Source organism: Aphis gossypii, chromosome 1 (assembly GCF_020184175.1).
Source record: "Aphis gossypii isolate Hap1 chromosome 1, ASM2018417v2, whole genome shotgun sequence".
NCBI lineage: Eukaryota > Metazoa > Arthropoda > Insecta > Hemiptera > Aphididae > Aphis > Aphis gossypii.
The window spans coordinates 21,806,440-21,823,857 of NC_065530.1; the positions used below are offsets into that span (position 1 = coordinate 21,806,440).

The 17,418-nt window shown below is 32.0% G+C and overlaps 1 protein-coding gene across 1 annotated transcript in view; it reads right to left on the reverse strand.

The window, feature by feature from the left end:
- Positions 1-1,116: 1,116 nt before the first annotated feature.
- LOC114130243 (protein sax-3-like) overlaps positions 1,117-17,418 on the reverse strand; it is a 72,434-nt gene continuing 56,132 nt past the window's right edge. The window contains exons 3-18 of the mRNA XM_050198866.1: positions 15,362-15,515; positions 14,446-14,576; positions 14,207-14,366; positions 12,944-13,110; positions 7,156-7,361; positions 6,779-7,079; positions 6,150-6,400; positions 5,553-5,864; positions 5,216-5,447; positions 4,831-5,140; positions 4,585-4,751; positions 4,343-4,508; positions 4,101-4,278; positions 3,843-3,966; positions 2,964-3,112; positions 1,117-2,180 (exon numbers count right to left, since the gene is read on the reverse strand). Of these exons, the coding sequence (XP_050054823.1) occupies positions 1,998-2,180; positions 2,964-3,112; positions 3,843-3,966; positions 4,101-4,278; positions 4,343-4,508; positions 4,585-4,751; positions 4,831-5,140; positions 5,216-5,447; positions 5,553-5,864; positions 6,150-6,400; positions 6,779-7,079; positions 7,156-7,361; positions 12,944-13,110; positions 14,207-14,366; positions 14,446-14,576; positions 15,362-15,515 (3,191 nt within the window). The 3' untranslated portion in view covers positions 1,117-1,997. The remainder of the gene's footprint in view (positions 2,181-2,963; positions 3,113-3,842; positions 3,967-4,100; positions 4,279-4,342; positions 4,509-4,584; positions 4,752-4,830; positions 5,141-5,215; positions 5,448-5,552; positions 5,865-6,149; positions 6,401-6,778; positions 7,080-7,155; positions 7,362-12,943; positions 13,111-14,206; positions 14,367-14,445; positions 14,577-15,361; positions 15,516-17,418) is intronic.

The window sequence follows — 17,418 nt, forward strand, 5'->3', positions numbered from 1 at the left end:
TCTTAACCTTTTGATCATTTTCTATTCATTAATAATAACTTGTATTATTTACTATAAGCAATAATATTCTACAAAATATGTATAATGTATATACATTTTAAACTATTTATACCAACAATCTATTATCACTGCTTAAAGGTTAACATCTAAAAAATATAATAATCTACTATAGTGTATTATTTGTAATACACGTTTTGGGAAATAAGTTTAACCTATCATGATATTAATATAAAAATAAAGAGCTAGTTAATAGAAATAAAACAATAATTACTATAATATTTTTAGAAAATATTGGCTAATAAACCGCGGTCTTAGATGATTTGAATTATTATTAAAACATTTAAAATTAATAATGTTCGTTTATGAATTTATCATTAATGTTGCTAGTAGCATTATTTCAAAGCTAAGGGAGTTTAAAATCGCACCTTTCTTAGAAGTATTCAATAGGCAATTTATTACAGTCAATATTGTATTGTCCAGTGTTTGCAGTGCAATTAATAATTATGGGGCACAATAAATCAACTACAATTGAATACCTTCTATTGTATTATATATATTTTTTTGGTTTCCGTATTAATTTATAGGGTTGAACTTACTTTCATTATTTAAGTGTTTTTACATTTTCAACATATTCTGGAATTAATTTGAATCTCAAATGAGTAAATTGGAAAAAAAATGTATTTAAAAATATCGGTTTTATCATGACTAGTGTAAGATGCAAACGACGGTTTTTACCATATTATCATGTTTTAATATTGTTCGCTTAACAATTGTGCATTTATGGCACTATAATTGTTTTCTTAAACAGCCTATAAAAAACTGAAGTACCAATAGGTACAACTTCAAGTGGTAAAATAATATAATAACAAATAGATTATATTATAATAAAATAGTCAAAATTTAAAAAAGCTATTTTTGAAGAAAAAAACATGTCACGAAGTTTAACAGTCGTGGACTATCGTGTTGGATTGTAATTTTTTTTACTCTTTAGTTCTTGCTTTATTTTTTTTTACGCTTAACTTAGACAATAGATGAATTCTATTTTCTAATTTTTTAAACTCACACTACGTACCGTGCAGTCTATAAATAAATGAAATAAAATAAAAACACGATCAATTAAATTTTATAAACAACAAATGGAAGGTTTTATTTAAAATTTACATGTACAGTTGAAATACAAAATATACATTGGCACTATTATAGATTTACATAAACACGTTGGGGTCTAATAACCTGCACAATATTTCGTCGTATACGTGTGTAAACGGTGTAATAACAATTTTTCATTTTTTTTTCTTCGTTACGTTTTACATGATACAATAATAATATAGGTAATCATAATAATATAATAATAATAATACAATATTATATACCGACGAGTAGAATACGGTAATAAAAAAATATTACATCGTTTGAATACCGCGGTGTTGCAATCGTAATAATAATTATTATTATTCTCAAGATACCGCCGAAAAGTAGAGACTCGTATTGTAAAACAGTTTGTGTCGGAAACGGGTGAACGATATTGTATTATAATGATATGTTTCGCTCTCGGGGTCTAGGGTTTACGTGGATTTTCGTGGTTTTAAGGGGTTGGGGGGAGGTTTTAAATACGAGTACAATGCAATATTCGTAAACTATGCTTTTCGCGGTATAAGAGGTCGTCGAAACGAGGTACAACATACCTCGACTCGAGGTAATAATAATAAAAATATTAAGACGGACGTCGGAATCACCCTGTACGTCACCTCGCGACGAGCGTGACAAACATACATTAGGAAACGACGCACAGGTATTTTTTTCACACATATATATATATATATATATATATGCTATTAAAACACATCATAATAATACTTTTATTGTGTGTGTGGAAAATACGCTTTTCGTTGTACGGCGATGGGGTCGAGTACTCTGCGTCGGGTTGGCGGCGACGGCGGTGGTAGTCATCGACGGCGTTTTCGTTTTTTAAGCAACATCGGTCAAAAAAAAGCCGTTCACGAGATGTTTTGCGTATTCGCGACACCCGCCTCGGTGTAGCAAGGCGACCTCTGCTGCTGGCCAACCACGTCCGGCGGCGCGCAGTCTCGGCCGTAACCGTTGCTGTAGCTGCTGTTCGTCGGTCCGATGATCGCCGGATCGACGTAGTGATAGCCGTTGGACGAACACGTAGTGCGCATCTAAAACGATGACAAGACGGTGTTAAATACTTGATGTTAATATTAGGTATATTATAATATTGTCATATACTATGTGGTTAGAAAGTTTCATCTAAGTCACCTAGAGACCACATTATCTTGTTCGCAAATATTATATAAGGCCCCTGTATGATTTTTAGAAAAAATTTTAACACCTTCCGGAGACAGTCCCCTTGAATGAGTAAAACACTTATTGAGTTTAACTGTGTTCACATACCATAGCAATTTAAATAGTTGTAAAATAATACTAATCGTGCGGTACTGTATAAGAGTTATTTTTATTTGTTTGTTTCAAATTATACAATTTATAACGTTTTCGAAAAACTGTTATAATTATTGTACCTATCTAAGTCAGATATATAGGTATACACCTATATTTTTTTTCTTGTTTGTTTGTTTGTATAAAAATGATATAACTTTATCTTCTCCTCTCCCTCAGTAAAATTAAGTAAGATACACCTCTAAATATAGGGTATTTCTTGGTCTATTTTATTTTAAATGTATAATAATTTTAATTTTTTTAAAAGGCTCTTCCTTTACAGTTTATGATTTGCTTAATGAACATTACACAAAAATGCTTTTGTGAGCGTAAACATTTTTATTTTATGGCCTACAGTTTTAATTTTTATATCCTACAGTGATTCACCTTATTAATTATTATTGTTTATAATTTTATATTAATATTGACGTGGACATGTATACATCCGTCACGTTTTTTCGAAAACATATTAGTGGTGTATGCGGCAGGAGATAGTCGTTGCTTACCAGGGCTCGCTGCCTAGATGAATAAGGTGGGTAATTATTGAACCTCGAACCGCTTTTGTTGCTGTGATGAGACACTTCGCTGAACGTCTTTCGGCCACAACCGCTCAGAACGACTGACACAGGAACACCTTGCATGCTCCCGCAATCATCTACAGATAGAATTAAAAAAATAATATTATATAAGAAAATCATTATATAGTTATTATATTATGCGATTATGTAACCATATCATATATTATCATAAAAGTAATTTTACGGTATTATGAGTTATATCTCTGCATCACATAATTCAGATGTAAGTATTTAAAATAATAGTTTTTAAATCTAAAAAAACGTATACACAATAAACTATAAGAACAGTATGAAAAAGTATACAATATATGTATATTATATACAAGTTAAAAGTTTAAAACTTTTGAAATAGTATTTTATTCTACTTTTTTTTTGTTACCCAACGTGATTATTGATTATATTATTATTATTTTTTAAATTAATATTTTTCAACTTATATTATAATATACTTGAATAGCTGGTTGCACTTGCCTTTATAGGCATTTTATAAAAGTAATTTAGTTTCATATTTTATTTGCTATAAATTTATTTCCATAATTTATAATCTCATGTCGAGTTTTTAAACATAAATTTCTAGGGATACAAGTAAAAATATTTTTATTTTTTTCATTAAATTTGTGTTCAAAGTATTTTACAATGTTATCGGCCATTGTATCTTAAATAATATTTTATATTATGAGCTGCTGATGCACATAATTAATAAATAATAATATGCTTGAATATTGTATTTCAAGTTATAATAAAATATACCAATAGAGAATATTAGTTTTCATAATTCACTCCATACACTTAAAAATAAATATATACCTGCGCAGCCCTGGCAGTCATTATTACTGGAACAACAGCTATACCCACTTTCAGAATATACGTTTTGATTACGGTTATAAATATTGGCTGAAGCGTAAGCTGTATCATCGGAATTTCGTCTCATCTAAAAAAAAAAAATATATATTATTATTAACTCTACATAATTTATTGCCAATCACAAATGGTTTTTAACAGATAACTTCTAATAATAATATGATTAATTTTAATTTGATATTATATATATAATATATTTTTTACATTTCTAGAACTTGAGTTCGACACCAATGTAGTCGTCGCATAAGGGGCCGGAGACGACAATTCACGGTCCTTTAAAAATGTACTCATTGTATTTGGATTCACTTCTGCATAGTCAGCAATTTCAGGTAAGAGTTGTTGACTAGAATCTTTCTCGTTACTATCAATATCATGATGCATCCTGGACATGAAAATGTATAATTAATTGTTGTTGAAAACAATGGACATTTAAGTATGATAAATACCAATTGGGTTTATGACACGAGTTTGCATCGATGAATAAACACCGTTGACTGTTTGAGACGCTGTGTTCGGATTGCAAAAATGACGCTACTTGTCCTCGGTGAGATACGTCTAGACTAGTTTTGAAACCAGACGAATAAGACAGTTTGTTTGCAGGATTTAATGAATCTAAATAGACACGTGGTTAGTAAATACTAAAATACAGGTTGCATGCTCAGTGTAAAACACTATACAAGATACATACCTCCTAAGTGTGACTTTTTAGCGCCTAACTGACGGTATCTGACGAAAAGTACAGCCGCTAGTAATATGACCATTAATGTTATGACCCCGGCCAATAACAGAATAAACCACGGTTCAGCAACGAATTCTTTTATTTCTTCGTGATCGATGACTGCGTCGTTAAATTGACTAAACAATAAAACAATGCCGTGGTTAAAACAAAAAACAAAAAAATAGTCTTCAATAAAATATTCAATAGTGTTCATACTTTATTTGGTTCATAGAGTCCGTCGGTAATATTATTGAATCCGTGTACGGACCAAAACCGATTTTCGTCGCTGCAGCAATCATGACCTTATAACGCACACCTGATGTGAGGTTGGTCAGGAGCAAAGTGGGAGTACTGGCACTGACCGTCACATTACTTAGTACGTCCCAACTGGCACCACCTTGTATGACTACCTGGTAACTGATGATAACACCATTGTGTGAGTTGTCAGGCGGTGGATTCCACTTCAGGTACACAGCACTGGAATTGTAGGCAGTTGGTTCCACGTTTTGAGGTGGCAGAGACGGACCTTCATCAACGAAATTCAAGTTTATTAGTGTTTAAGAAATAATTTTAAGTCAATAAATAATCGTGTTATCCTTACAATCTTCGTGAGTTTTTGCGGTTCTTGAATTCGACGGTCGACCTTTGATGTGTTTGTAGAATGGGACCAAGAAAAACATATAAGTGACTGACGGTTTTAGAGTGTTAATCACGTACGCTCCAGACAGTTCAGTTGCGTTAGACAAGATTTTCATGAACGTGGTGTTTTGACCAGTCATGTTTTTGCTACGATAGTATAAATAAAACCCTTCTAAAAACTCTCCGTTAAGAATCTGAAACAATTAAATAATCACGGTGTTAATAATTATTGCAGTTACTGAATACTGATAATATGTTTTTCAGTCGTAGATTAACACGATGGTAGATTGAATTACTACCTCCCAGAAAAGTTTTATCGAAGTCGAGCTGACAGTTTTTATGTCGATAAGGTCTACGATATGACCGCCAAACAAAGTAGACTTGGCGATGGACATATCGTGGGAATACGATATGCTCTGACGGTATTCTGTGGGCAATGTGATGCGGCTGGACAGATGGCTAGGCGCGGATAGACCGTGTGAATTTTCAGCACGCACCACGAACAAGTAGGAATGGCCAGGTTTTAAGAATGACTGGGTGAAGTGAGTCGAGTGCAGCCTCCGCACCAATGTCGCCCATCCAACGTTCTCGACACAAGCGAACATTTCCACCTAGAAAATAAAATGCTGATGTAACAAACTTATCGTATCTAACGGTATTCTACATCTTTAAATTTTTAAACGTATTTCTCCTACGGTGCACTTATTTCTAAGATTTCGATACCTCGAAAAACGTACGTAATAGAGTCAAACAATAATTTTACTTTGATTCTATATAGCTTTAGGAGTGCGACAACTCCTTATATTATAATATTTCTCAGAATATAATATTATCGTGATGCCTTCCGACGAATTTAATACACCGTCAAAGTTGGTATGCGAAAACGCATCGCTTACCTGATAACCGAGTAGTGGTGACGATCCAACCTTGCTGCTACGGCCCCACGACAGCGTAACTGCCGTATCCGTGTGGTTGATGACAACGGGTGTGCTCGGGGCACTGGGGAACGTTGAGGTATCTGGTGACCTGAAAAATCCTACGTTAGGATTTTTTGGCGATTCCATTTTCAGTTCAGCACTCCACGTGGCCTTGCCATTTACCGAAGACGCTACACATGTATAAACGCCGTTGTCGCTCTTTTGTAAATCTGAAAATTCACGGTTGTTATATTATATATAATATATATAATATATGCGTATACATTATGAATTGGCCTCATAATCACCTACCAATCAAATTAACTTCGTATCCTTAATAACTGTATTTCAATTTAAAAATGTATACAATTTCGTATATGCAGTTCATTAAACTTAACGTTTTTATTTTTAAAATATGATTCTTTACTCTCAATACTTCAATAATTGTTTTTATTTGAAGTTTCCACGAATCAAATAAGTGCAATTTTTTTTTTTAGGTGGGACTCTTATCAATAAAATTGTATTTATTAAAAATAGTATTTTAAAAAAGTCATTGACAAGAATAAATTTCACGGTGAAGTATTCTGTATATGTTTGAGGATACTCACTCATGATTTGGAGTGTGCCGGATTCAGTGATGTTGATCCTAGCGATATCCGTTGACAATGGCGAATCGTCTTTGTACCACGTGATCACGGGCTGAGGATTTCCGATCGCTTTGCATACAAGATTACCAATCGAACTGTATGGCAGTGTTTGATTTGCAGGTCCGTATTCGATGATTGGTGGTAAAGACTCGTCGTATGCGGCTGCCGCCACTGTCAATGTGGCTCGCCACTCATCGGAGCCCGCTTCGTTGATTGCCGAACACATGACGACGAGCTGATCGTGTTGTTCTTTCCTGACGTTCTGTTATAAACATTTTAAAATTATAATAACAGTTATGTTATAATAAAAATATAACTTAATAAATTGTGTGACTTACATGTATGACCAGTGTAGACACTGAATCTTTCGTGTCTTCGGCGTGAAATTCGTTCCAGCTTTCTTCGGGGAATAGCACGGTTTCGTTGTCCTGCAAAGACCAGAATATTGTTGGTCTGGGGTTGCCTCGAACACCGCACTCGAATACCGCATTGCTGCCAGCCGATACGTGTGTGTCCGCAGGTCTTTGGGTGATTAACGGGACAGCTAAAATTAAATAAAACACAACAGTTTTTTATTATGAATATACACATAAATTAAGTAGATGTATAATATACAGCTTTTGATCAACTATATAGGTAGTACATAATTTTTCTATAGATACAACATTTTAGAACACAACATAATATTATTATTATTTACTATAAATAATAATTTTAAAACTAAACCGTGAATTCTAAATTAATATCTACTGACTAAAAAATGTAGTATATTTTTACTTATATATATACATATACATCCAATCGTTTTATTTAGTCCCTATTCCGTTTAGTTTAATGACTTCGTTGAGTAACCCACGTCTATCAATAAAATTATTTTATAAAATCGATGAATTAAAAAAAAAAAAAAACAATTTCTAGCACAAGTCAAACAGGAAATTTGGTTTGCTTCTATTTCCCGATAAAGGGATTTCAAGTTGTTTGATTGGGGTAAAAGCGCATATTCAGTTTTGTAGTATTAAGGGTAAAGGGTAAATAGTTATTTGAAACAAATTAATCAAACATCCTTTGATATATAATACAGTATTTACTTATTAGTCGATTCGATGCATATGCAGTAGACACTAGAAAAAATGTCCACCATTTGAAATTATTAAATAGTATTCTAAAAAATGTATACATTGTATACAAAACGATTAAATTAAGATTAAACTATTAATATGTGTTTACTACATCAAATCAAAAAACCAATTGTGTAAAATCATAAATTAATTAAAAAAATATGGAAAAACACATTATACTTAATGGAGTATTTTGTAAGTAACGTATAATATATTTTAAGTATAGCATTATATTATGTGAAATGTTTGGTTATTGTCATTGCCATACTTTTGTCGTGAGAAATAAATCTGTAGCTGTTCGAATACTGGATAAAAGCATTTCTGCGTTTTACAGAGTTATATAGAATAAAAGAACTTAAATTCTATCATCGGATCTAGACATTTTATAAAAGTTGTTAAAAAAACTTTGATTTATTTTTTTACAACTTAGTATTATATGCATTTTTCATATAGTTGTACTGATATAATGGAAAATGGTATGATTTTAAAATACGTAAGTGTATTGTATTTGTTTAGTTATAAAATAAAATGTAATGTTCTTGTACGTGTTTATAGTTATTTAATTACTTTTAATACATTTGTAAAATGGTATTTAATATAAAAATATAGCGTGCTTCAATAACACAGCACAATAAATAACAATCCAAAACGAGATTTATTATGGTACATATATAACATAATGATATTAAATACTGGTTTAAATTTGAACAAATGTGTTCAACGTATGTTGATAATTAGAAATTATTATAAAATGGAAAACGTCAATTTCGAATAATTTACCAAATAAATAATAAATTATATTTAAAGCAATATATGATGTTTCGAACAATTTAACAAGTATTCGGAATATCCACCACATTACGTTATTTAACGTGACAAGGGTATAGCTGTTAATGTTTATATGAAACGTGAAATTGCCACGGGAACATTCAAATGCGACGAAACAAACATATGTTTAATTTGAATGTTCACCAACCACCGCATTTCCGTCGACATCCTCTGTGGATTATAAAACAATTAACGGACGATTCTAACATAGTAATAATAATAATAATTATTATTATAATATTAAATCGTCCATAGCAATTTAAAACAAAATTTTAAAAAGACATTTAAATGTAATTGATTTTAAATTGACACAACCACGATCGTTGTAATACCATCGGATACCATTAAACCATTATACTATTTTTACCATTATACTCGCGTGTTATTCTATTGCACTTTCGAGTACTATATTATTATATTATTATAACACTTGACCGCAAAAAAGTCATATAAGTCGTATAAACATTGTTATGGTTATTTGGTTATGTTGAAATAGAGTAACGTATAGTACATGTATGAAATATTTAGTATTTACGTATGCAAGTGGGAATAATATTATATATATAAAAAAAAAATACTCTCGAGTCTTTAAAAACAAAAAAAAAATATAGTAAAATATGTATGTTAGTAGTTTTATCGATAATCACAAGACTTTATAGTACGTTTACAAATACATTTTTTTTTCGTCGGTTAAATGAGTATTTTAATGGGAGAATTATCGGTAGTTGTTTTTGTCTTGGACAATTGTACGAGATTGACTTTTTGACCGCTATTCGCCCTGTATTCCACCCCACACACATTCGCCATGCACAGCGGGAGAATTAAATAACAACAGTATTATTCGTTCGTATATTATATACGCATGGAGAGCAGTGCCAAACAATAAACTTTTTGGTTTACCCGGAACAAAGTCTTCCGATTATCGTGCCGCCCCGAGCATGGACCGTGGTGGACAAACTCGATCGAGTCGACGAGTCCCCTCTTCGGGGCGTTTGTCCGCTTGTTTCACCCACTCGATCGCAACCACATAATATATATACATCGAATTTTCGGCAGTAAATCCATTTGCAACGCCAGCTGATTAAATCGGCGTTAACAACAATTAATACCGTAGTAGTAGTAGTAGTTCGTCAGACGGTGGTGGGAGAAAAAGCGGTTTATCAATTCGCCAGAAGACCAGGAGGCGGTGATTTTGGAAGAGCTGAAGATTTCCGACCGTTTGGCATTGGTTACAATAGGACGCGTTCGGTCGCGAATATCGCATTCGCCAAAGTGTAACACATTTTGTATATTTATATACATACATAGTATACGGTGGCGACGGCGGTGGTGGTTGTTTGATTAATGTACGCGCGATCTAGACTGGCTGTGCGCGAAAACGGGACTTCTGCGATGACTGGCGGGTAGAGACGAGGAGGACGCGCAAAACAAAAGCCACAAGAGATAATGGGAAGCTCGAGAATAGAAGTTGCCGAATTGTTTATATCACTGTGCGTGAGGTGGATATACGACACGAGAGAGGTGTGGCTGTATATAAAGGCCCCCCGAGCCCTATTTATGTACGTACATATTATGTATACAATATACAATATACATATACATATACATATACATATATATAATATGTATCTACGGGTGTAGCTAAGCTCACTATTTCAGCTTTGTATATACGAGTATATATATATTTATAAATGTTTTCTTGCCGGTTTCGAGACGGTAACCGTTGCCCCGAGGCTGCTGCGCGGCGGGTGGGTACGAAGAAGCCGCTTGAGATGTATACGTGACTGCGGCAAGTGAAGGGGGTGAAAAAAACCCGTAGAAAGTTTTAACGGAGAAAATAATTAAAAGCTTAAGACCACCGCAGTCGACCAAGCTCGCGGATCGAGGAGAAAATTGTCGGCCAAGGAAACTCGCGTCGTCGTCTGTGGTGTATAACGAGAGTTAAAGGTGTGTGGCGGCTGCTGTGGCAGAAAAGCTTTTGCTCCTGCGAGCGAGATAATCAGCGCAAAAAGTTTACACGTAAAATTCAAGTTTATGTATACTGCACACGCGCGTGCAAGCCAGTATAGATAAAAGAAAAATCTAGTGAATGTTAAATAACATTTTTATGTGTCCACGTGGTGCATCGTTAAGAACCAAATCGGATTCAAGCACTAAAATAAATATATATTTACCGAGTCGTTCGTACATAATTACGGTTCTGCACGAATTGCATGAGTCAAGTTATATAACACACCGTTTCAGTGGATTTTGGTGAAACTAAATTTATTTAAGTTATTAATAATACGTGTGTTATGTGAATTGGGTCCACCAAAGAAAATTACCACAATGATAATCACACATTGTATGACGTAGTCGTAAATAACGAAATTTTCATATTTATTTTTTCTAAATAATATGTTTAATAGTTGTTTCGTTGGATTTATACATAACGAGTTTTAGCAGATATAGCATTATATGCATCGAAGGCTATAGATATAATTTGCAGACATCATTCTGCAGCCATTTACAAGTATTGATTGATTTCGACCTAAATTATTAATTAAAACCCGAATTATTATATACTAATATGAACAAAACAACAATTTTATTTACAATAAAATTCATGATTTTGAAAATTTATCGTTTTGGCTGGGTTTCTTCGAATAATTTACTTATCACAATGGTAATATAGATGCACCATGTATAGGTAATATAATAACTGTTGCGCGAAAGTTTTGAAATTACGATGTCGAACGGACCGCGTTTCACCTCTAGCTTTTCTGAACTTCAATAATATTATCATTATTATTATCGAATATAAAAGTTTTAAATCACTCTCGAATAATAAACACATCCGGACCCTATTTCCGACTAACAGCTTTGCGATAATAATATTATGTTTTTCTTTAACCGTATTAGTTTTGCAATCATGTGCGTTATAGCCGTTATAGGTAAAGATGAAAATATTCGTATATAAATCGAAAAGCAATATGTACGAAGCACTTGGTTCACTACTATGTTTATATTATTACCACGGTCACCGGCTCATCCCATTGTTATTATTTTATTACGCTATAGTCTAAATGATGGTGATAATAATAATATTATCAATGTTATTTCCACGGCTCAAAAAGTTAGCAGAGTTTGGTCAAACCAAAGTTACTTTACCACAATATTGCGTAACTAACAAAAACACAACTCCAATTTATAATTTAGTCGATTGAATAATTTAAGAAGTATAAAATGTAGTTCAAAATGAGATAACCACTCTATTATCCTAAGGGATTTTTGCTCTTCGTAAACTTTTGTTTAACGAAGTGAACTCCAATTTTAGATACCTTTAATTATTGATGGAAATACACTTCAAACTCATCAAAGTTTTATTCACAAAAAAACTGAAGTTTAAACTTTTTATATCTATTAATTAAATAATTGATTGTTTTGTTAGAAGAGGTGAAATTTTATTAAACGTCAATATTGAAGCAATTTCATAACTATCTATCATTTCGTATCACACATACAAATAAATACGCTCTAATATTTAAAAAGCATTTTCCTAGGTATCCATATTTGCTTAAGAAAAAACAATATCCGAAAACTAATTCAGAAACTGTCATCGTATAATGAAGTACATTGGTATACGTTTATTATTTAACTTACATCTTTTTAAAATTTATGAACATATTATGATATTGGTATTATAATATATACCCTGGTTCTGTAAAAACTTTAGGCGAGAACGTTAAATAATAATTATAAACAGTTTAAAACATAATATTGTTGTCGGAAACTTTTTTTATAAAAAAAAAAAAACCATAATTGAACATTTACGGCACAATAATGGTAAACTCCAGTATTATTGACACCTCAGTCTTTGACGCACTCGTGACAACGAACAGATTCCCCGTGCCAGTGCGTGTGGTGGTCATAAACGGTAAATATATTGTCATATAAACTCATCTTATTTCATATGTTCAACCTACATTAATTACTTACTGTTTTAAAACATATTTCTTTTTACATTTTCAGTTAATAATAATTACTGTCTACTAATATTATACATGCAAGATGTTAGTTCAGTTTTTGTATTTCCCTAGAGTAAACAACACTATGATATATTTATTTTGAGTATGATCTTGTTATTTATAAGACGAATTTAAATTATTATATTTATCCTGTAAAACGTTTAGCTACTCACAGTGTACAGTGAGGGAAGACGCAGCGTTTACTTTGCCTTGGTGATTTTCTGCGTGACACACGTACTTCCCTTCATCTTCCGGACTCACGTTGTCTAATCTCAAACTGCCGTCTTGTGTTATGTAAACGTGCTCGAACGTGTCTCTGTCCCCGGAAAGCTTCTCATTTCTGAAACATCCATCATTTTTTATCATATTAGAATCTTCAGATTATTTTTTGAATTTTTAAAACCATAATGCCATAATACTACTAAAGCTTATAAGAGAAAGGATACAAATTTACCAGAAAGTCTACTATTTTTAAGACAAATATTTGTTTACTTTATATACTTTTGATTATATTTTTTTTTTATTATAGTTGGAAAAATTGAATTTATTTTAGTGAACGGAAGCAATAAAAAAAAATAGTTATGATCAGACAATTAAGGGAAAAGAAACACTCTTAACATAGAGCTATTATACCTGTCAATCATAAACACATGAGTTTAAACTTACTTTAAATAAAGTTTACACTTATTATTGGCTCTAAGGATATAAATTTGATTTAATCGACTTAAAATCAAATATAAACATCATATAAAAACTTTATAATATAATAAATATACATATTATATTAAAAGACTTTTATAAAATTATAAATGTATAAATTATACATAAAACATATATTTTTAAATCATGTTATCGAAAATATGTAAACACTACAATATAGATAATACATGCATACTACGTAAATTAATAGTGTATTATATTATTTTTGACAGTATGCTAATTATCTAAAATATTGACGCTGAGCCAACAGTGTGGATCCTACAAATAATACATTTGCTTTGTTATAATACGAAAAGGAAATAACAAATCAATGGGAGTCCTTTTCAAAAAATAAAAAATAAAAAAAACCTCATTTGACAGAACAAATTCCTGAGAATGAAATATCTATTACAACCGCATATCGGATAAGACTACTACTTTTTACTAAACTCATCAGTATCGCTATTAGCTGTTTTAGGTTCCATATATAAGTTTTGCATATCGCATTATTATTTGTTTTTGTAAAAATCCATTGTATCAGTTAAAAAATAATAATAACATTTAAAATATCTTTCCAAAAGTTTCTTTTTATGTATTTAAAGTTAAATAAGGATAATACATTTTGTTTTAACATTTCACGAATTAGCCTCTTTTTGATAAGAATATCGAAAATAAAAAAATACTAAATAAATAAATATAATCTTAATAGTAAAAACTTAAAAAATAATAAAAATTACCTATAATTGGTAGTCCTTATGTGTTGTGCAACACCACTGTTTGATATTTTTTTCCAGAATACTTCTGGTTGTGGTGTTCCGCCGATTTTACATTGCAACTGTACACTGGAACCAGCCATAGCTATTGTGTCTTTCGGAGCTTGTATCATGTATGGACGTACTATATAAAAATATAAGTAAGAAAAGTTAATATAAATACGTTTAACAAATGATTTCCATGAATATCATTAATCACTTACTCTGAGTTGCCAATACAATTGGTTTAGATTTCCGGATCCCAGCTAAATTACTAGCTACACATGTATAAGAACCATCATCTTCGATATTCACGTCTCGAATAATCAAGTTGCCATTATCTTCGATGTACCATCTAAAATTTCATAAAGTCATAAAATAATTATATTTTTGGAAAATAGAAAATAGAAGATTTGAATAGTTTAAATTTACCGTTAAATTTTTAACACTGTATATTTTATACTAGATTAAATTACATTATATTTATTTAGAGTTCAATTCAATGTAATTTTCGACCATAAATACTAAGCGAACCAATTTAATTAAAATATTTTAGCACTTTCTTTAGTGTAAATAGCATTTATACATTTCCTGTATTACAATTTAAATCGATATTTCCATAATGATTCCATTTGTTTTTTGGAAACCTATTTCGTAGTTAAGTACACTTTTATTTTATGCTCAATATTTTAAAATAAGGTTTCGTAACTTTAATACTCAATTCTCAATTGAATTTTTTTTTCTTCATTCAGTAAAATAGTTCATTAGTGTTAAAAAAATAATACTGATGTAACATAATAAATTAAATCAGTGTAGGATTAACTGAATTCAAAGATTCAAACTTTAAACAATATCTGTATTTTTGATACCTACACGGTTTTAATATATTAATAAGAGTGATTCATATTTATAATAATATGACCTCTAAATAATTTTCAAACTAAAACACGAAATATTAGTAATAAACGTAATAACAGTTTTATAGTAAGATTCGAGTTAATAGCAATGTGGATTAACATACTCGTAATGCTACGAATGTATCTATTCTGTTGGATTAAATTGAAATAATATTTAAAAAAGCAATATCGAATCTGAAATGTTCAAAAATTACTGTAACAATTATTACTAATTGCTATTTACCTTTTTTTCTCGTCAGCCTCCATAGCTTGACCGTTTTTATGCCATGCCACTACTGGTTCAGGATGTCCTTTTGGCGGGTCACATTCCAAGATTGCTGTGTCACCAGACGCCGGATTCACGTCCTTGGGCTGGACTCGAAAGTCCTGTTTTAGGTCTGAAAAAATAACGATCGGCTGGTGAATTTAAAGCAAACTTTTCGGTAACCGACATTATGCTTGGGGGAAGAAAAAATAACAAAAATAAAAATAAATAAAAATAATAACCATAATAAGAAAAACAACGTTTTCAACGTACGTGCGCTGCTTAATGCGCAAAAAACAGGTGCAAACGTTAATACTGGCTCGCCCAAGTCGTCACTCCCACCCTTCCAAAGCTGCAGCGTTGTTGTCTACGGGGCCATAAAAGTTTAGTGCCGCTTTGTTGTTGGTAGCAGCGGCGGCGGTGGCGCTGATGCAAATGAGACGAGGGGGTTTTGCCAAGTGCCTAATAAAACAAGGCCCCCACACCCCTCCCCAACAACCATCTGAAACTCCGGCGGGTCCGTTGAAATATCGTAGTGATCCAAAATGATCATTTTTTTCTCAGTCTCCTTAACCCCGTCATCCTCCCTTCACTCGAACGCATAAAGTCATTGCTCTTATTTAGCTATCTCTGTTTCTCTCTATCACACACACATACAGTGTACTAGTATACCACCACCTAGGTGATTACAGAGGGGGTTTCTTGCCATGTGCTATACGGGGTGTGGTTACGAATTTCTTACCTTACTGACTCCTTACCGCACCCATCTTACTCTATTACTACCTCACCGCTATATATTGTATACTTACACGGCACACTGCGCCTAGTGTGTATATATTATTATTATAAGAAGTGATGGTATGCGTATACGTCAGAGTGTGTCTGTGTGCGTTCGTGCAGACATCGTAACTTTGTTTGTATGTGGTGTTCGCGAGAGGGAGTAGTTCGGGTCGGGGAACAATGACGGGAGAAGGGTTTTGACAACAAAAAAAAAGTGCCGCCGAAAGCTTTCTTCAACTTAACGATAATGAAGCGTACCGGAATAAAGCGTGTATAATATATATAGTACTATATCTACACAATATCCACCCTGCCATACCGCGGCTACCCACTTTGAATATCTATAAGTTATGATTATCGCCACTCGTGGGCTTTACAACTTCGATGCATGCAAATGCCAAATTATCAACGTCGTCGACGTACCTACCGATTTACGTGCGACGACGGCTTGAGTATAAAATATATATTATTTTACAACGCCAAAGCCAGCCCATTTGTTTTACGACAAGTTATTCTTTCTAAAACTCTTCAGTTGCATGATGCCTTATAGTGGCTCACATAAATTTTACATCTTAAAGGAAACGATTTAATCTGTTTGAAAATAGCGGTGGGGTGACGGAGTTTTTTAACTTTATTTTCTGTAAGCCAAACTTTCTAATAAAGTCACCGTCACCAATAGTGTTTGGTATAAATATTTGTGGCTTTTGATGTTCGTTCCATCATCTCTACATAACATAATATAGTTAAATAAAAGTTGATTTTAATTATTCTTTTGAAGATATTTTAAAATGTATATTATTATTATTCATAATATTATCCCCGGACTAGGCACTATGTTAAATTTACATCATCCTGTATTTTTTCAAATCACCTACATACGTAGTCTATAATGAAATATATAATATTTATAATTCTAAATTCCACACACAATATAACACAAAAAGAGATGTACGATAAAAATATAATTGTTATAAAATAAGTGTGTTTTTCGCTTAGTTCAAGTTTGTTGGAACTCAGCGTGCAAGAAATTTTCATAATACTATTAAACGAATAATAATAATTTTGTGTTTTTATACCATTTATTGGTAATATGTATAATTAAAATATTATTTTCAGAAAACAATTTACTCAATCATATTTTTTCAACGACGGTGGAGATAGTTCAGACGATAGTGACGTTTTTTCTTTTAAACTTTTCTTTTTTCAAAAACGAATTTCATTAGGTCATCGCGACTATTTACTAGAATAATACAACA